Raw genomic sequence first — 20,084 nt, 5'->3', positions numbered from 1 at the left:
GACTTATTTAAGTTTATCTCACCGCTAAAACTTTCCAATTAGGCATCATATATGAAGAAAAGCAGGGTGCACAGCTAAAATTGGTTTGAAACTCCTTGCCTCTTTGGTCCAAGTTTAGAGCCAGTGTACTACTGTCAGTGTCCCCGAAAATCCCTGTAGTTACGTTCAAGACGCCATACACAGCCGACAATTTGTAGTTTTTAGTGTTTTCGATCAATTCTCAGATCTAGATCTCCGCCATGATATGTTTATTCCGATTATCTTTATATCAAATAAAAAACTACCTTGGGCTGTTTGTTTTGGTTACAGTTCGGGAATTCACATACCATAGTTATCAGCCAACCCTCATGTTCATATTGAGCGGTAGCAAATAAAAGAATATTCAATTATTTGTGCCTCATATATATATCACGAAAAAGAAAAAAGATTTAAAATCATTCTGTGTTACAGTAGGGATACGGGGCTTTATTTTTTGTGTGCGTTTAGTATCTATCGATGTTAAAAAGCGGTTGATTGATATTTTACCTCAGTCATAGTAAAAGCTGACTTCAGGTGTAGTCAATAATGTGGCTTTCAAGGGTAAATACTGCTTTTTATTCAGTAATTGAAATTAGAAATGTACCCAAGTTGATACTGAAAACTGCAATGCAAAAAGACCTTGCAGATTTCCTATGGCCCTAATTATCAGAAAGCACGAATTACCTTCACTTTTCTTCACCAAAGTGAAATGACACGTCATCCCCAATCAGCATGAAAGGTGCCCATTGCCGCACTTCGGAGAAACCGTTATTTCGCATCCACTTCATGGCCCGGTGAAGACATTCACTTGCACTTTCTCCTTGGACAAGATTTTCGTAGAATCTTCTCATAAACTGTTCTGTTGCATCGTCTTGTAAGTCCCACAATGCCACCAACACTGAGCGTGCACCCGATCCTAAGAATGCTCGGGCGATTCCAACAACGCCTTCTGTTTTGATCTGTCCACGTGCGGTATGACAACAGCTAAGGACCACCAGTTTGGCTGACAGTTTAACTGGTGAAATGTCGGTCATTGTCAGTAAGTAGTCTGCTTCATGTGGAGGACGCATTGCAGAGTCAGGGGGGGTAAGAGCAATTTCTCCTCTTTCGGCATCACCATGAGCAGCGAAATGTATGAGACTCACTGAGGGTATTCTCTGAAGAACTGCTTGCCTTGTTGCTTGCTCTCCTATTAAAAGGTGAGATCCAGGTAGTAGTCTTGCAATCATCTCTGCTTCCGCTTTCGCGCCAGGCAATGCACAGAGATACCTTAACTTTCCCTTGAAATACACATCGGTCACTCTTGGCTCACCCACAATCAATGCACCAGTTTCGCTGTGAAAGTCCGCTGGACTGTCCAGAATGAGCTTGAGAGTCGTCAAAGAAGGAACAATGCGTATCCTGAATGAATCTGATAAAAAGTGGTTACTTTCATCATGTAATGCTGCAAACGGAACTTTGAAGAAGCAGCGATCAGGAACAACAATAATTTCAGATCCTTCTAGTACGTCACTTACAGGATCAATCAACATCTTGTAAATCTGAAGAAGTGTTGGCGGTTCAGGGTCTGTGTTTACTTCTTCCACGTACACATCTTCACAAGGACGCAAGGATGAGAGACTATCTTCCAGATTTGATTCGTTTGTAAGTTGGTTGGTGTAAGAGGAGAAGAGTGATCGGTCTTCGCATTGCTCTTGAGGTAAAACGTGAAAATTTCTTAATAAGCTTTCGTTTCCAAAAAGGTCATCCACAGAGATTTTGCCGTCCTTGCTATCATAGCTTTCACAAAGTTTCGTACTTCGGCAAGTCACCAGTTTGCTTTGTTTCAAAACCCACAAAAATATGTTGTCAGAGTAGTAGGAGATGTATAGGCAAGTGCTGTTGCCATTTTTCGTCGTTACTTCCTCAATGCCAACAAACGATTGTGTGGCGATGGATATTTCTTTTTCAATAAAGTAACGGTTTGACATTAGTTCTGCAAGAGCTTTGGCCCGTCCAAGTTCAGCAACGTGTAAAGCTTCATAGGGTTTCCCATAAGAAAAACTCAATGAACTAAACAGCCGATAGGGTTCCGCGTGGTTGTCAAAAAATGATATCTTGCGGCCATCTTTGTTTCCTAGAAAGCTATGCATTTTTTCAAAAATTTGAATACTTCTATGGAGAATCAATAAGGCTTCAGATATGTCTCCTTTTGAGTTTAAAAGACACCAAAATAGGGAAAGTAAAGAGTGATATTGCAAATTCATGTTTCCAGTCCTCCTGCTAATTTCAAGAGAATTCTGCAAATACTTTTGACCCTTCACATCTTCACCTAGGCTCAGGTGGCATGTTTCTTCTCTGTCTCTGTCGACAATGGTAAGCGCTTTATGAAGATATTCTTCAGCCTTGGCATATTCTCCGACAGACTGAAAAAACGTTCCTAGGTTTGCGTAGCATGTCGCTTCCCCGTCTCTGTCGCCAATGTCTGTGCTGATGGTAAGTGCTTTATGAAGATATTCTTCAGCCTTGGCATATTCTCCGACTGACTGAAATACCATTCCTAGGTTTAAGTAGCATGTCGCTTCTCCGTATCTGTCGCCAATGTCTGTGTTGATGGTAAGTGCTTTATGAAGATATTCTTTCGCCTTGGCATATTCTCCGACAGACTGAAATAACGTTCCTAGGTTTCCGTAGCTTGTCGCTTCTCCGTGTCTGTCGCCAATGTCTGTCTTGATGGTAAGTGCTTTATGAAGATATTCTTCAGCCTCGGCATATTCTCCGACAGACAGAAATAACTTTCCTAGGTTTCCGTAGCTTGTCGCTTCTCCGTCTCTGTCGCCAATTTCTGTCTTGATGGTAAGTGCTTTATAAAGATATTCTTCAGCCTTGGCATATTCTCCGACAGACTGAAATAACGTTCCTAGGTTTCCGTAGCTTGTCGCTTCTCCGTCTCTGTCGCCAATGTCTGTCTTGATGGTAAGTGCTTTATGAAGATATTCTTCAGCCTCGGCATATTCTCCGACAGACTGAAATAACTTTCCTAGGTTTCCGTAGCTTGTCGCTTCTCCGTCTCTGTCGCCAATGTCTGTCTTGATGGTAAGTGCTTTATGAAGATATTCTTCAGCCTTGGCATATTCTCCGACAGACTGAAATAACGCTCCCAGGCTTCCGTAGCTTGTCGCTTCTCCGTGTCTGTCGCCAATGTCTGTCTCGATGGTAAGTGCTTTATGAAGATATTCTTCAGCCTTGGCATATTCTCCGACAGACTGAAATAACCTTCCTAGGTTTCCGTAGCATGCCGCTTCTCCGTGTCTGTCGCCAATGTCTGTGTTGATGGTAAGTGCTTTATGAAGATATTCTTCAGCCTTGGCATATTCTCCGACAGACCAAAATAACGTTCCTAGGTTTAAGTAGCTTGTGGCTTCTCCGTCTCTGTCGCCAATGTCTGTGTTGATGGTAAGTGCTTTATGAAGATATTCTTCAGCCTTGGCATATTCTCCGACAAACTTAAAGACAGCTCCCAGGGCTATGTAGCATGACGCTTCCCCGTCTTTGTCGTTGATTTCTTTGTTGACACCGAGTGCTTTTTTGAGGACTGCTTCTGCTTCCTTGTATTTACATTTTCGGTGGTACATTGTTGCTAGCATTAAGGCTGTCTCACCTTCTTCTTTTTTTCTCTTACAATCATGAAGTAGGACTAAAAGCTTTTTGCCAGATTCTATAGCTGGTGAAAGGTTCTTAATAGCAGCATACCCATAAAACACCTTTTTGTACAGCGTTATACTCAATTTTGTGGCAAAGTCATTTTCTATCTCTAAGGCTTTGTTGTTTAGGAGTATTACGCACTCGTTCCACAGCATAATAGCCTGGACAACTCGTTTAGTTTTCCAAAGGAAATCTCCCGCAATTATGCCGGGGAAAATCTTTTCTAGAACCTTGTCCATAATGGTTTTCTCTGAAAGATAGGTAAAAACAAGACTAGTAATATTAGCAAATTGTTCTACGGAAGTAGAGTTATAAACACTATATCTTTAATTTTTTTTAAAAAAAAGCTAGTCAGAAACGCTATAATTGATATCCCCTTGGTTAAGCAATAGCTAGGAAAAAGAAATTTTCCTTCAAAATAAATATATATTTTTTCTCTTACATGAACAGAGCTGTGATCGGGTCAGATATCTTTTCATGTAAAAGTGTAAAAAGTGTAAAGGTGACCTGGGTTTGCAAAATAAAGTTGGATTTGCACTTAAAAGCAGTTCGGTTTCGATGTATTAAAATGATATTTGAATGTTTAAAAATACATATGTATGTCTATAGTTCGTGTCTGCAGTCTTGTATTTACAAAAAAAGACACAACATCAAACGTTTTTAGGATTCATTGCATTTTCAAAAAATTAGAAACCACGTGGTTTCTCTGGTGAAATTTTGAGTTAGGAACAACTTATCTGCAAGAAAGTTAAACAGTTTTATCCCATACACAATTGTTTTAACGAAAGGGAGACAGAGATGGGTTAGGACATACACATACACACACACATTTTATTGAATAAATACTCATCTGAGGTTCCTCAGTGATCAATATACACTGGGATTTCAGGCGATAATAAACAAATACTATAAAGAAAAACTATTCGTAGAACACAAATTATTACCCATAGGAATATATTGCAATGCTCCTAAAATTAAGTCTAAACAAGAAGGAAGTTTATTTGGTTTGGAAAGAAAATTATTAATTCCAAAGCAGGAAGTAAAGCTAATCAAAGTAAACGACAACCGTGCAAGGATTTTACGCGTTTTGGAAGAATCGGCTTCAGTCTAAACCCTGTTCTGAAAGCTAAACACTTCAGGAAACACTTGTTGCCTTATTGTTATATCTTGCACGAAGACCACATTTCAGCGTCTCTTGAGTATCCTCGTAGAGAGTTTAAGTCTGGGTTTAATACTGCAGAGGTATTTAGTTGCGTGACGAGTTTCCAACGACTGACTACACACTGATTCTTTTCTTAGTAAACATCTTACATTGTAGACGTACGTTGCACAGAAACGAAATTGTTTGTGTGTGATTTTTTACAAAATCGTTTACTTAAGGTGAAATGTAATATAAAAACCAGCTCCTTGTCTTGTCACTACAGGTAACCCCTAGCTATTCCCAAGGAACTTTTAACCTTAAATTTTCCTTTATTCCACAGTAACTATCATGATCGTAGTTGTTTGGGAGAGCTCATTCTGAAAGTCGCTTATAATGATGTCTCAGCGGTTTGTCCAGGCCGGACGCTAAGCTACGAAGGGAAAGAAACCACTGCGAACAACCAGTTGCTTTTCCATCGAGCATGCGCATCCACGTGATGCATAAGTCAAAACGTCAAATAGAATCACTTCCTCTTCAGCCTCTTGTTTCGCATGAAAAATTAGGGACTTAAATATCCAACGACAAGACAACAACGAGAACGTCAACAAAAAAATAAGTTTAAAATGTAAAACAACAACTTTGCAGATGCATCAGGCTTTTCTGTACATTTCTTTGCCGTTTTTGTGGTTTTTGCACGACTACGACGTGAAAATGCTTAATTTCGTGTTACAAGCATCGACTAAATGTTTTTTCTCTTCGCTCCTGAACTTGGATGTGGACCCATGGAATTCAACTTCAGTTGGGTTCGCCTACATTTGAAAGAGTAGGTAGGTAGGAATGAATAATCCCAATAAATACTGAATTGTTGAAAGAGCGCAAATTCACAGCAGGCTCGCGTTAAGGCAGCAGTTGTAAGCGTAAGCAAATGCGCGAGATCCTTAACCTGTTTTTAAACACTAAGTTTTACATGTTTAAAGTTAATTTATTCGTCCATGGTGCTGGAAAGAGAAAGGAAGAAAAAACGTGTCATAAATGATAACACAATAAGTAATTTGTGTCAAGGTCTCGATGAAACTGACTTCATGTGATGTATATGCTTGTGCTAATCCAGAAAATGCCTACTTTTAGTTTTATTTAACAGTTAATGAATGAGGCTGAGTATCTTATGAAGAATTATGGAGATCAAGGAGGGTGTTATCCGTCCAGGCCGTAGGCCGAGGAGGATAACACCCTCCGAGATCTCCCTAATTCTTCATATGTTACGAAAGCCGAATTCAATAGTTGTTTTATTATTTATTCAAAATAATTCCTAGTTTAAAAACATAGCTAAAACATGCTTACCTCCATCGATCCATCGTTGTTCAGTTCATCTTCGATAGTGTACGTTTAGGTTTGTCCAGTTCCGCAAATATTCTCCAAATAGTAGATGCCCTCCGAGTTGTCTTCTTACTGTTGTTGCTATGTTTTTAACTGTTTCTTCGCCTAGTTCCAGCTGTAGATCTTACTCTTGAAACGATTGAAGTATCGGCCATTTTTGTTTTCACAACCAAAACAACTCAACCTCGTACCTAAGTCTTCTCGGTTAACGGTTCATTAACCTTTAGAAGGCTGCATTTTTGACGTCATTTCCTCATTAAACACAAAATTCTTCCGAATTTGGTAATCAGTACCTGGTTATGGTGAATTAAACGTGTGCTTTTAGCCAATCAGAATCGGGAAAATATATTTGAATGAATAATAATAAAACTAAATTAATGAAAGCCTATGATTAACATAAATACTTAGTGCGTGAAAAACAATAATTATAGAAGTCTTAAAAAACCTTGGATAACAGAGGAAAACTAAAAAGTCAAGCAAAACTAAAAACAGGCGGTATAGGAATCAATATGATAACCTACAAACGTTACTGAAATAAATTCAACACAGTAAAATCTGCCGCAAAGAAAGCCTACTACTAAGTGAAATTTGATTTACAAATTCAATGATGTATGTCGAAGAAAACGTAATTACAGATCCAAATGAAATAGCAACTATATTTAATGAATATTTTGTTAATGTCGGACCAATTAAGCTGCAAAAATGCCGGCTAATTCTCAAACGTAATAATCCTATTTGAAGGAAATAGAAATATTCATTCAGTATTCTTAGATCCAGTTAAAGAAAGTTAGGTAGACAAAGGAATAACACAATTAAATGCAATAAGTCAAATGGTTATGATAATATTGCTTCAAAGGTAGTCAGGAACATAGCCAGCTACATTGTAAAACCACTAACACACATCTTCAATTTTGTTACAGGAATAATTCCTGATGCTTTCCTTTTTGTTAGTTCAATAACGACTCAGCAGTTCAATAAGTACACAACAGATCAATAACCACACCAGTAGTTCAATACACATCAGTTCATTGAGCGTAAACTACATGCAGCTGCGGGAAGAATGGCCACAAATACGTTAGTTATTTTTTAATAAGAATGCATAGCATTAAGTAAGTGGTAAATACTCATTTAGCTATGGTACAAGAACTAAAAAGATAAATAGCTATGTTACACTGTTATTAAGTTCTAGTAAGCTCACTAATATAGACGGGAACATAGACTGATGTTATTTTAAAAAATTTTAGTCCGCTCAGAATTCCTTTTTGTTAGTTCAATAACGACTCAGCAGTATCTGCCGGGTATCTGGACACGAGCTTTAAAGGTTCGCCACTCTCAAAAGATGAACGACCCAACTCAGGGGCACCCGACGGCAATTTTCGGGAAAATATCTGTTCGGAAGACGATTTGAGATCTAGAATTTTCGGAGCATTTGTTGTAAAATTTCTTGCTTGCCTTTCTCTCCTAGGATTTTCGGACATCTACAAAATGGTATAATTACCCATTTTTAACGGATTTTGACCCTAAAAAAGGCCACCTAGAATTTTCGGGAGCCTTTTCCTGGCTGAAATTTTCGAGAAGGTAAGTTTTTATCCCTATAATTTTCGGATCACTAGACTTTCAGCTAGGAAATCCGAACAGATGAAAAGTTTTTAGGGGATAAAAATATGCCCATATCTACCGTTTGAATACTAAAATACGTTCAACAATGCTATGTCAAGTGGTTTTGAACTATATCCTCGTTGGGTGCCCCTGCCAACTGTTCTTCTGTGGATCATCACCGAGAATGACGGAAGGATTTTATGTGCACATTGCCGCGGATGTATGGCTGGGCAAGGGGAATCCTGCTCCCACATTGCTAGCGTCCTATTTTACATTAAAACTTTTAACAGAACACGCTGCGGTCTCTTCGTGTGGCCGAGATGTAATGTTGGAACCCAGTCAACATCAAATTGTTCCCACTGTTTGGCGGCTTGGCCAGGCACAAAATGCCTATAACAAAACTTCTCATGTTCAAGCTTATCGTCCGTAAGGTCACTGCGATTTATGGCAGAAATCCATACACGTCTTCTTCTGGTCGTCAACTGCTCCATCATTTCGCCTTCTAACGATTTTCGGAAGGCGACTAAATTTCACTGCAGAATCCTTTTTTTGTAAACTTTTTCCACGCTTGTTGCCACAGCCAACAATAATACACAGAACCATGGTAAGAGAAACCCATATAAGATTGATCTTTCACAGTTTAAATCGATAAATACAGCTGTAAATACAATAAGTGACCAGCTCACGCTTTCTTTCTTGGGACGCCAACATGGCGGATAGTAAGGTTGCTAGGAAACCAAGTCACGTGAGTGAAAACACTCTATAAGAAAACCGAACTAGTGAGAAAAAGGCCTCACTTGCACACTAGGATTACTGTGACGTAACTCCTTCAAGTTGCGCGCGAAAGTTCACGGCGGTTGCCGGTTCAACATTTGAAGAAATTGCGCGTGATATGAAATGACGTAATCCATCGAGTGAAGAAAACAAAGTGCAGTCATCCTACCAGTTGTTTTTATTCAAGCTGCGGTGAGTTAGACGCATTTGAAACTTTAGTTCTAATTCGTTTTGGAAAGAAAACTGTTGGTACCTTGCTGAGGCATCGCCTGCAATTGTTATGATCTCTTATATTTGTACAGACATTATCATATCGAAAGCAGATTTTTGAAATATGGTCAGGAAACGAGCAGCTGCCATTCAAGTTTGAAACAACCAAGAAAGTTGGAAGTTCAGGACTTTTACGGTAAAAATAGCTATTTTTAAACATAGATTGATGGTAGTCAACTCAAGCACGTAGGGCCAGCTGTGGTACCACGGTTTGAAACGTGCGGAAAGAGAGTCCAAAACAAGATTTCATCCACGGTTAACTGTATTTTTTTCTGCTTTTTTAACGCGCGCGTTCGGGTTATTTAGTTGAAGTTTTCTCCGGACCAAGTTGGCTTTACCCTTTTGGCGCTGACTCTCTTTCCAGGTCTGTTCACTGTGCCCCTGATGAGAATGACAGACCTTCTGAGAGGACTAAAATTTTTTAAAATAACATCAGTCTATGTTCCCGTCTATATTAGTGAGCTCACTAGAACTTAATAACAGTGTAACATAGCTATTTATCTTTTTAGTTCTAGTACCATAGCTAAATGAGTATTTACCACTTACTTAATGCTATGCATTCTTATCAAAAAATAACTAACGTAGTTGTGGCTATTCTTCCCGCAGCTGCATGTAGTTTACGCTCAATGAACTGATGTGTAGTCATTGAACTACTGGTGTGGTTATTGATCTGTTGTGTACTTATTGAACTGCTGAGTCGTTATTGAACTAACAAAAAGGAAAACTTACAACAACAACGAGCTTCATTTGCATGACCATACAAGCACATACAGTATTGCAAAATCTATGTTTAGGAATCAAAATTACAACACAGGGCAATTACGTTTACTTACTTTATTGATAATAATTTGTCACGAACATCAAAACAAGCTGAAATATAGTTTATGAATTGTATATTGATAAAGTAATTAGAAGAATTCATCAGTTCATTGATCAAACCGTTTATAGGTAACTGGGTAATATCTGGAATCATAGTCTTGACTTTATAGTAAAATTTATTCCTAATCATAGAGTATGTAGGACATTGAAAAAGAAAGTGAACTTCGTCTTCTATTACATTGCATTCACAAAAAGGGCAATGCCTATTATCCTTAGTAGTTTGATTGTATCTGCCTATTTCTATCATTAGTTTGTGATTGCTTATTCGTAGAAGTTTTACTAAAGCCCTTCTCCCAGCTGTTCCTCTTGTTAAGTCTAAGTAACTAGAGGATGTATGATCGGTTTTTGAAAGACCTAGAAAATTCAAGTTTTTGAGAATGTTAAAGGGTGCGTGTTTTGCCAATATGAGATATATTCCTGTTTCACTGAACTTACATAGCTCAGTTTACGATAGCTATATCTAACAAATCAGGGTTAAAGTCAGAAAGCTTAAAGTATTCTGACATACTCATTAAATGAGAGTGCATGGTAGCTATTTTTGCCATTACAGTGTAAGTCGAATGACATTAAAAAAGCTTGTTTGACGAGAGATTCCTCATCTTTAGACTGTATATACAAAATGTATTTGAGAATTTGCTAATTGATAGTGATATTTAAAGGAAAACGACCACGCTCTGCTCTACAAGCTATATTAGAAGCTTTGTTGGTTACCTCCGAGTATCGTTTACAAACTTGAAGGTGTGCCTTCTCGATTTGTGAGCCGTCCCAGGTCTTAAAATCTGGTTTGGCATACACACCCCAAATTTCACTGTTATATGTTAGAATAGGGGAGATCATAGTATCAAATATTTTACAGGCGAGAGCTACTTTTAGTTTGCTAAGAGTCGTGTGCTCGTCTCAAGCTGAAGAGGGCATGAAGAGCTTTCTCCCTGAGCTGTTCACGTGACACTGTAAAATTTCCCGATGAGGACATTCGACTTCCTAAGTAAGTGTACTCTTGTACAACATCAATTATTTGATTATCTATGAGAAAGTGAAAATCAGCATTTTTTCTCGCACGTTTCTGAAAAACCCCACAATTTTTTGTTTCCTTGGGATTGATTTTCATCATCCATGAAGTACAGAATGAAGATAGTTTATCGAGGCAATTTTGTAGTCCTGTTAATTAGATCGTGATAAAATGACTAAATCGTCTGCATATAATAGAGAATTTAGTTTTGCATCGTTTGGCAAAATCAAAGGATCAGATTATGTATTTTCAAATGCGAAAGGTAGGTCATTAATATAAAGATTAAAAAGCAGTGGACTTAAGATACACCCTTGCCCTCGCATAACGGAATGATCGCGTTTGTTTTTGGGCAATTTTAATTGAGGAGGAAGAGTTGTGATAAAAGCTTTTAATTAAGTTATAAAAAGAACCACCAACATCAATTTGCAACAGCTTATTCAAGAGCCCGTCACGCCAGACCGAGTGTAAGAGACACAAAATAAACGTTATATGGTGTGGTCTTCGGTGACCGCACGCAAAATATCGCGGGCGCTCTTTCCCACGAAAAAGCACATGTTTTGTTATGGAGTTATACTGTCGTTTCGCTAGGACAAGTTTTCCTTTCCATTAAGAAGGCACAATAACTTGTAAGTATGCAGTATTTCGGTTATTCGGTCGATATCATCTTTGTAATAGTCGCGTTGTTGTTATTTCAGCGAATCTTTCTCTTTCACGTGCAATTTGTGAATGGAATGAATACAAGTTATGTGCAGATTAGAAACGAACTAGCGAGTGAACAACTGATTAAAGTACAGTTTCAAGCAGCTATGAGTGGACGCTACATCATTCGAAGTTATTGATTTCAAGCAGTACTGTGGTTAAAGGAACGGAATGACTGGCAAGAATTCGAAGAGCAAGAAATCAAAAAGTAGTGCTAAGAAAGGTGGACACGAGCAAGCAGCGACTCACGTGACTCCACAGAAGGAAAATGTTCCCGATTCGGCGTCAACAGAGAAATCTCCTCAGCGCACGTTCCAAGGTGATGAGAATGGTGGATTAGAGCAAGTAGGGCCATCATTAACAAGTGGAAACGTGGAATTTGGTTTCTATGGCGAGGATCCGGTAGAACAAGGCAGTAGTTCCAGGCCTGTTAGATTAAGGGAGCCGAACAAAAGAATAGATGAAACGTACATTTATTCAGCCCCTCCTTTTGAGCAGCGAGCTAGTCCGCAGTCACGCATGCAACCCGATCCTTGGGTAGCAGTTGCCGAAGCAATCAAGCAAGGGCCATCCTTACCGAAAGTAGAGTTGATGAAATTCAGTGGAGACCCTTTGGAGTATGTGGAGTTTGTTACGAACTTTAGAGACAATATTGAGAACCAGGTGTCTGATGAGTCTCAAAGACTGACGCGCCTTTTAGCTCAGTGCTCTGGCAAAGCTAAAGAAGCGATCAGGAGTTGTGTTAATTTGACAGTGGATGAAAGGTACACAGAAGCCTGGAGAACTCTTAGCGAGAACTTTGGCCAGCCTCACATGATAGTAGAAGCCCACATGAAGAAACTGAGAGAAATTCAAGTGCGGAAAGCATATGCGACGACTCTCATGGAGTTTGTAAGGCGACTGGAAGATGCTAGGAGGGTCCTGACCAGCATGGGTCACAACTACGTGAGTCGGTTAGACAACGAAGATGTCATAATCTCGTTGATGCGAAAGCTCCCTGATGAGGGCCTGAAAAGGAAGTGGGTGGATAAAGCAGGAGATCTCATCAAGCGAAAAGGTCGAGCGGACTTTGCGGACTTTGTTGAATTTGTTCGAAGAGTTGCAGATCGTATAAACAATAGATACGGGCAAGAATTAGGGTCCTCTTCTCCTGGTAACCGAGAAAAAAAGGATCCAAACAAGATAAAGGATCCGCCTCCCAAGTTTACTACCCTTGCGACTCAAACTAACCAGAATTGCCTAAGCCAGAAAGGACCACCAAGGCCCCCTTGGAAGTGTGCTCAGTGTTCCGGACCTCACAATGTTTGGAGGTGCCGAAAGTTCAGAAGTGCCTCATTGAATGACCGTCTAAAGACTGTTCGTCAGCGTGGACTTTGTAGGCTCTGTCTTGACCAAGGACATACTGCGAAACAATGTGATAAGGGATTCACCTGCCGAATATCAGGTTGCGGCAAGGATCACCACTACCTGCTACATTCCCCGTCGGAGAGTGCTGAAATCCCAGCAGTAATGCGGTGGAAGGTTCAGCGAACAGTAGCAATGTGCAAGCGCCCAACACGAAGGATAGCAGCCCTTCGATGGCAAGTGCAAGGGAACCGGATCCGGTCACGGTTGCTGCGCTCGAAGCGGGCAGACCCAGAGTATGCTTTAAGGTTGTTCCAGTCAAGATTAGATGTCCGGGAGGCACCGGAGAGATCATAACACACGCTTTCCTAGACAGCGGTTCAGACGCCTCGCTCTGTCTAGATAGTTTGGAGCGTGAAATAGGCGTAACGGATATGAAGCCAATCAGCTATACTATGACCACTGCCAACTGTGTGGACGGGGAGCTAAGACATGGTCATGAAGTCCAGTTAGAAATTGAATCGTTAGAAGGAGATGCAAAGTTCCGACTCGAAAACGTCTTGACTACAAGCAATCTTCCCGTTTCAGAACGACAAATGGCCACAAACGAGGATATTAAGCGTTGGCCTCATCTTTGTGACGTTAGCTTACCCGAAACAGGAGATAAGAAAGTGACAATTTTGATAGGAAACGATCGCCCAGACCTGATTGACAAGCAGTTAGATCGGAAAGAAGGAGACCAAGGCGAACCTGTTGCAGTGAGGACGCCCCTTGGGTGGACAGTCCACGGCCCGATTGGAGAAACTGTTAAGGACCGTGTTCACATTAACTTTACGCGCACCAGCCAAGATAGCTTAAGCATTCAGCTAGAGCGCATGTATGATGAGGAATTTGTTGAAGCTGATGCCAATGCTGAGGAAGGCATGTCTGTTGAGGACCGTAAAGCACAGGAACTTATGGATCAGTCAGCGACCTTAGTGAACGGGCACTATCAGCTTAAGCTTCCCTTTCGCCAAGAGAAGCCTGACCTTCCTGAGAGTCTGTCGGCGGCCGCAAGCAGGTTAAGTTGGCTAGAGAGAAAGATGCGGAAGGATCCAGTTTTCCACCGAAAGTACAGTGGCGTAATGGACAAGTACCTGACCGAGGGAGCATCACGACGGGTACCTGATGACGAAGTCCCAGTTCTTAAGCCACTATGGTACCTTCCTCATCACGCGGTGTGGCATCCTAGAAAACCCGAAGAACCGCGGGTAGTGTTTGATTGTGCCTCAAGGAGTGGTGGAACGTCTTTGAATGAGCAACTTTTGAGAGGCCCTGAAAACACCAGCACCCTGATAGGAGTGATCCTGGGATTCCGAGTAGATGACGTTGCAGTTACGGTAGATATTAAGAGAATGTTTCACCAGGTCTTCGTAGCACCAGAAGATCGTGGAGCGTTGTGTTATTTATGGTGGCCGAATGGTGACCTGTCAAAGGGACCGAAGACTTACCAAATGCTCGTGCACATTTTTGGAGCAAAGTCCTCGCCGAGCGTAGCAGGATACGCCCTGAGAAAGACGGCTAAGGATAATGAGAAAGACTTCTCCCAAGAGGCAGTTGACGCCGTGCTTAAGGATTTCTACGTAGATGACTTGCTTAAATCCTTTGCTGATTCAGAACGCGCAGTACAAGTCAGTAAGCAGCTCCAGGAGTTACTTGCGAGAGGAGGCTTTGAATTGAAGAAATGGATTTCGAACTCTCGCAGCGTGTTGTCAGCGTTCCCGGTGGAGGAAAGAGCACCCACCATTAAGAGTTTAGATTTGAAATCAGAAAGTTTGCCTATAGATAGAGCACTAGGAATCCACTGGAATGTTGAACATGACACCATTGACTTCGTTGTGAATGACAAGGAGCGTCCAGAGAATCGGAAAGGTGTCTTATCATCTATTGCAACGGTGTATGACCCGCTCGGATTCGCCAGCCCCCTACTCTTACCTGGAAGAGAAATGAATCAGGAATTGTGCAAACTAAAGTTGGATTGGAATGAGAAGCTCCCAAGAGAATTGTGTGAACGTTGGAAGAGTTGGAGAGAAGGGCTTATGAGCTTGCAAGGATTCAGTATTCCTCGATGTTTTAAGCCAAAGGACTTCGGTGAAGTGAAACATGTAGAGCTTCATCATTTCGCCGACGCATCCCAAGAGCATGGTTATGGGACAGCCTCTTATTTACGTCTTGTTAACAGTCAGGGGCAAATTCATTGCTGTTTCGTAATGGGGAAGTCTCGCGTGAAACCCTAGAAAAGTACTGTAACAGTACCAAAGCTGGAGTTGACAGCGGCTACTCTAGCAACGAAAGTCAACAAGGTCATAACGAGAGAGTTAGAAGGAAGACTGAAGATTAACAGTGTGACTTACTGGACTGACTCTATGATAGTTCTCAAGTACATCGCCAATGAAGTACGAAGATTTGTAACCTTCGTCGCAAACCGGGTAGCTGCCATACGTCAAGAATCAGATCCAGGGCAGTGGCGGCATGTACGATCAGAGCTCAATCCTGCGGATTATGCTTCCCGAGGGATCAAGGCCTCGGAGACTGGAAAACTGGAAAGGTGGCGCCGTGGTCCAGAATTCTTGTGGAGAGAAGTTGAAGATTGGCCCCCGCAGCCTCCAGAGGAATTAGGAGACCTCCTAGATACAGACGAAGGAGTGAAAAAGGAGAAAGTCACTGTTGGAGCATCCACAGTTCATGCGGATTTCTGGAGCATTTTGTTCCAACGATATTCGTCGTGGGATCGACTGAGAAGAATAGTTGGGTGGTTATGTAGAGCCTTCAACAGACCGATGCAGTCCCAGTGCCAGAACGACAAAGATAGAAGTGTGAAGTATAGTCCTAAAACCTTATCGATCCATGATGTGGACAAAGCAGAGAAGAAAATTGTGAAGTTCGTCCAGGAACAGTCATTTGCTGATGAGAAAAGTGAAACAGTCATCAAAGGCAGACTAGCCAGACTTAAGCCATTCGAAGATGAAGGAATCATACGTGTCGGCGGAAGATTGAATCACTCGAGTTTGCCATATGATGCCAAGCACCCGATGATACTGCCAGCAAAGCACCCCGTGTCTGAGTTGATAATTCGCCACTATCATCACTTGAATGGACACGTAGGAACCTATCAAGTTCTGGCCGAAATTAGGCAGCGCTATTGGATCGTGAATGCAGTTTCCACGATAAAGCAAGTTCTTGGCAAGTGCCATGTGTGCAAACGTCAGAACGCCAAGTTAGGAGAACAAGTGACAGCACCACTTCCAGTTGTTAGAGTGTCTTCGGACAGTCACAGGCTCGTATATCCATTTGCTGCAGTTGGGTTGGATTACTTCGGGCCCCTCTACGTGAAGATAGGACCTAACACAAGATCAAGGAGAGACCCTTCTCTGAACAAACGTTACGGCTGCATCTTCACTTGCCTAAGATATCGAGCAGTTCACATAGAGTTAGTTAACAACCTCTCCACTGACAGTTTTATCAATGCTGTTTTGCGCTTCGTTGGTAGAAGAGGCCCCCCAGGTATTATCTATAGTGACAACGGTACTAATTTTAGAGGAGCTGAATTGGACGTCGTCAACGCTTTAAAGGTGTGGGATCAGGAGAAGATTCAGTTGAAGTTGACCAGGAGAGGAATTGAGTGGAAATTTAACCCACCCGCGGCCAGTCACCAAGGCGGCGTATGGGAGAGACTTATACGGTCTATCAGAAGGATCCTTCATTCTATGGTGGGCGAACGCCTCATAGACGAAGAAACCCTGAGAACATTCCTCATTGAAGTAGAGAAGATTTTGAATGACAGGCCAATCACGCCGGTCTCTGATGATCCAAAGGATTTGGAAGCACTGACGCCGAACCACATCCTTCTGTTGCGCCGAAACCCGTCTTCATCCCCAGATTTATTCGATGAGTCAGATCGATTCAAAGCCAGATGGAAGCACGTTCACCTTCTCGCAAGTGAATTTTGGCAGAGGTGGACAAGGGAATATCTGCCGACGCTCCAAGAACGCCAGAAGTGGTTACAACCTAAGCCAAACTTTAAAGTGGGAGATTTAGTGTTGCTTGCAGACAAGAATCTGTCCCGGGGTCAGTGGCCAAAGGGCTTGGTCGAGCAAACCTTTCCTGATAGCGAAGGCATGGTACGCCAAGTTGTCGTCAGAACAGCGGACGGAGCGTACCGCAGAGATGTCCGAAAGCTCTGTCTATTGGAAGAGCAGTTACTAGGTGGCTTGGAACAGCGGCCAAACCTCTTTGAAGCTACCAGTTCATGTGTGTAGGAAGGGCACCGAGAAGTGTCTGAACTGTTCCGAAAGGTTAAGATAACTGAGGGAACTTTTGAGGAACTTTGTACTGATCGGATAGTTTCGACTAGTTTTTTGTACGCTCAGTACTAGTTTGTGCTAAAGTAGAAAGACTCCCCAGTCGTCTTTCGGGGGGGAGCGTGTAAGAGACACAAAATAAACGTTATATGGTGTGGTCTTCGGTGACCGCACGCAAAATATCGCGGGTGCTCTTTCCCACGAAAAAGCACATGTTTTGATATGGAGTTATACTGTCGTTTCGTTAGGACAAGTTTTCCTTTCCATTAAGAAGGCACAATAACTTGTAAGTATGCAGTATTTCGGTTATTCGGTCAATATCATCTTTGTAATAGTCGCGTTGTTGTTATTTCAGCGAATCTTTCTCTTTCACGTGCAATTTGTGGAATGAATACAAGTTATGTGCAGATTAGAAACGAACTAGCGAGTGAACAACTGATTAAAGTACAGTTTGAAGCAGCTATGAGTGGACGCTACACCGAGTCAAATGCTTTTTTGAAATCTACCAAACAAGCATAGATCTTTTCGTTGTGATTATGAACGTACTTATCTATCAAGGTTCGGAGAGTGAACACGTGGTGACTGCTGTGCGGTTATTCAGTAAAAAGCCAATTTGAGATTTGTGGAGTATATTAAAAGAAACGATATACTCGAGAAGTTGTTGGTTTAAGATAGAACAAAATAGTTTTCCCAGGCAGCTGGAGACACAGATACCCCGATAGTTTGCCGGATCGCTTCGTCCACCCGATTTATAAATGGTCGTAATAAGACCACCACACCAAGTCTGTGGCATGGTCCCTTGGTTAAGAATTGAATTAAATAATTTTTCATATACGGGCATCAGTGTATCAAGACTAGCTTTTATCATTTCATTTCTAATTTTATCCGAAAATGGTGATTTATTATTCTTTAACTTTTCCGCAGCTTTACGTATTTCTCTTTCAGTTATCATGAAATCTAAAGGACGAGAGTGTTGACCATGGCATTCATTTTGTCGTAGTTCATTGCAAATGTTTGCTGCGCTGGGTGAAGAGGTTCATTTGAATGAAGATTGTGGAAATATTGTAGCCAATTTTCTTCCGAGATTGATGGAACATCCTCTCCTTTTCTAGTGTCGTCCATCGATTTCAGTCAGGCATTGCCAGAAAGTTTCGCGTCTGAATTGTCTGTAGTTTTTTTAGCTCAGAAATCTTGGCATTGTAATAATCATTCTTTTTAGAATTAAGTAATTTCTTGTATTGGGCCAGAGTATCATGGCTATTGCTCACGTTTGGTAGTATTCAAAGAGTCTCGATGTTTCTTGTTTGCTGGTTTTCGTAATTCGTGCCTTTTCGAACGACATTCTTTATCGAACAATTTTTTGTTTGATAATGATTTGATACGCTTACGCGTTTTACCTGCTTTTATCTTTAAACAACACTTAGCCGTTGTGATTAAAATATTTTCCACCTTTTCGAGGGATAGCTCATTATTTTCATTGAATGTGTCGCCAGTAATATAATCGCGTATTAGTGCTTGTATACGACGAGACCTCAGAGCATCCTCGAATTTTTGAGCGAAGTCGTTTTCCCACAGAAATTGTTTCGGTAAACGCGTTAAAGTATCTCCTTCAAGTATTTGTGTGATTGTAACTCGTCTTTTTGTTAATATTCAGTTAAGTAGTAATAGGGCTATGATCTGACAAATGCAGTAGATCTTTGACTACAAAATTTGCGACGTGTGATAAAAGATCCTGTCACATACTGCGTAGTCAACTACTGTAGTTTTTCCCCTCGGGTAGGTTTTGTTTGCAGCCAACGCTTTCCTCTTTTCTTCTATTGCTGGAACCATTGTCTCTATGTGCGCCTCAAACCAGTCTGCGGATTTGATTTTCTTCTCGCCGAAGTTGGTTATGGCTGCACCATGAATTGCATCCCTGAAGTAATCCCATCTTTCCTAATCGGTTCCTACAGACAGGCTGGGGAGAGATTTCTCAAGCGTAGTTATGATCTGAACTTCTCCACTTTCTGTGCATCGCTAGTCTTGCTAACGTCAATGCCGTCATTTTGCGATATATATTGTTTTAAGAGACCGACCATTATTTTTTGGGAGGGGGGATGAAAAATCCGGGAAAAAATTGTTTGCAAAAGCAAAAAAGCTGAAATGAATTGTTCGCAGACACGAGAGAACATAAAACGTTTGCAGACTAGTAGGTAGTAAGGTCAGGTATAAATCATGATCCAGTTAGTTTGATTTGTGATATAAACGTAAAACATATTTCCAGTGTATAAAAATATATACCAAACGGATTTGTCACCTGTGTTGACATTATGAGTGAGATGATTCATGGGTACAATATGTTGAGCCCTCAAACAGTGGCCTTTCTCCCCTCGCCCCCCTCCCCCATCGTTTTCTGTTTCGACCACGGTTCAGTTTTCGTGCGGCTGTCATCTTACTTTGCGAACCACAAAATAAAAAACACACCAAAAACCGTTTCGTCGGAGTTTAGCTTAGCTTATTGTACCTTGGAAAGCAACTCTCGACTCAGGAAAATTGGATATAGGTCTAGTTTCAGCGGGTTCTTATGGCATTGAGCCATAGGACGGTTTTTGCAGATAAGAAGGTGATAATTTGTGTGCTATGTTTCATTCAGTTTGTTGTCTATTCCATGCCAAATCCTGTCGTTTATCGGACCGCGAAAGGAGTGGTGTTTTTCTAATGCATCAGTCAATTCCAGCTGCGCCCAGCCTCCCCCCCCCCCCCGGGGGGCTGACCCCCGGGCATTAGCATTTTTTTTGCCTTGGATGACAAATTCCCGGGGGTGGCTCTCTTGAGCTGTTAAATCCCCCGGGGTGGCGACCAAAAAAGAGGGCAAATGCCCCTTCCTCCGTCAACGCTGCAACATTGTTCATTGATCGTACAGTCGAGTAGTGCCATTTTAAGCATTTTAATGTGCGATTTTTTGTTACGT

The 20,084-nt window shown here is 41.3% G+C and overlaps 3 protein-coding genes across 3 annotated transcripts; 2 read left to right on the top strand and 1 right to left on the bottom strand.

Moving 5' to 3' along the window:
- Positions 1 to 345: 345 nt before the first annotated feature.
- LOC140932467 (uncharacterized) lies at positions 346 to 3,941 on the bottom strand. The gene has a single exon (XM_073382076.1). It carries the CDS (start codon positions 3,939 to 3,941, stop codon positions 705 to 707), a length of 3,237 nt encoding a protein of 1,078 aa, XP_073238177.1. The 3' UTR covers positions 346 to 704.
- Positions 3,942 to 13,249: 9,308 nt separating this feature from the next.
- Positions 13,250 to 15,070, top strand: LOC140932466 (uncharacterized). The gene has a single exon (XM_073382075.1). The coding sequence runs from the start codon at positions 13,250 to 13,252 to the stop codon at positions 15,068 to 15,070; it is 1,821 nt and encodes a 606-aa protein (XP_073238176.1).
- A 129-nt stretch (positions 15,071 to 15,199) lies between these two features.
- On the top strand, positions 15,200 to 17,092 carry LOC140932465 (uncharacterized). The gene has a single exon (XM_073382073.1). The coding sequence runs from the start codon at positions 15,200 to 15,202 to the stop codon at positions 17,090 to 17,092; it is 1,893 nt and encodes a 630-aa protein (XP_073238174.1).
- Positions 17,093 to 20,084: the final 2,992 nt, after the last annotated feature.

Source organism: Porites lutea, chromosome 3 (genome assembly GCF_958299795.1).
Source record: "Porites lutea chromosome 3, jaPorLute2.1, whole genome shotgun sequence".
Taxonomy (NCBI): Eukaryota; Metazoa; Cnidaria; class Anthozoa; order Scleractinia; family Poritidae; genus Porites; species Porites lutea.
The sequence above is the reverse complement of the archived record's forward strand: the minus strand, read 5'-3'. Positions and strand labels throughout refer to the sequence as shown.

Coding starts and splice junctions, on each gene's coding strand:
- LOC140932467 (XM_073382076.1), bottom strand. CDS start 3,941: ATGGACAAGGTTCTAGAAAAGATTTTCCCCGGCATAATTGCGGGAGAT.
- LOC140932466 (XM_073382075.1), top strand. CDS start 13,250: ATGACCACTGCCAACTGTGTGGACGGGGAGCTAAGACATGGTCATGAA.
- LOC140932465 (XM_073382073.1), top strand. CDS start 15,200: ATGATAGTTCTCAAGTACATCGCCAATGAAGTACGAAGATTTGTAACC.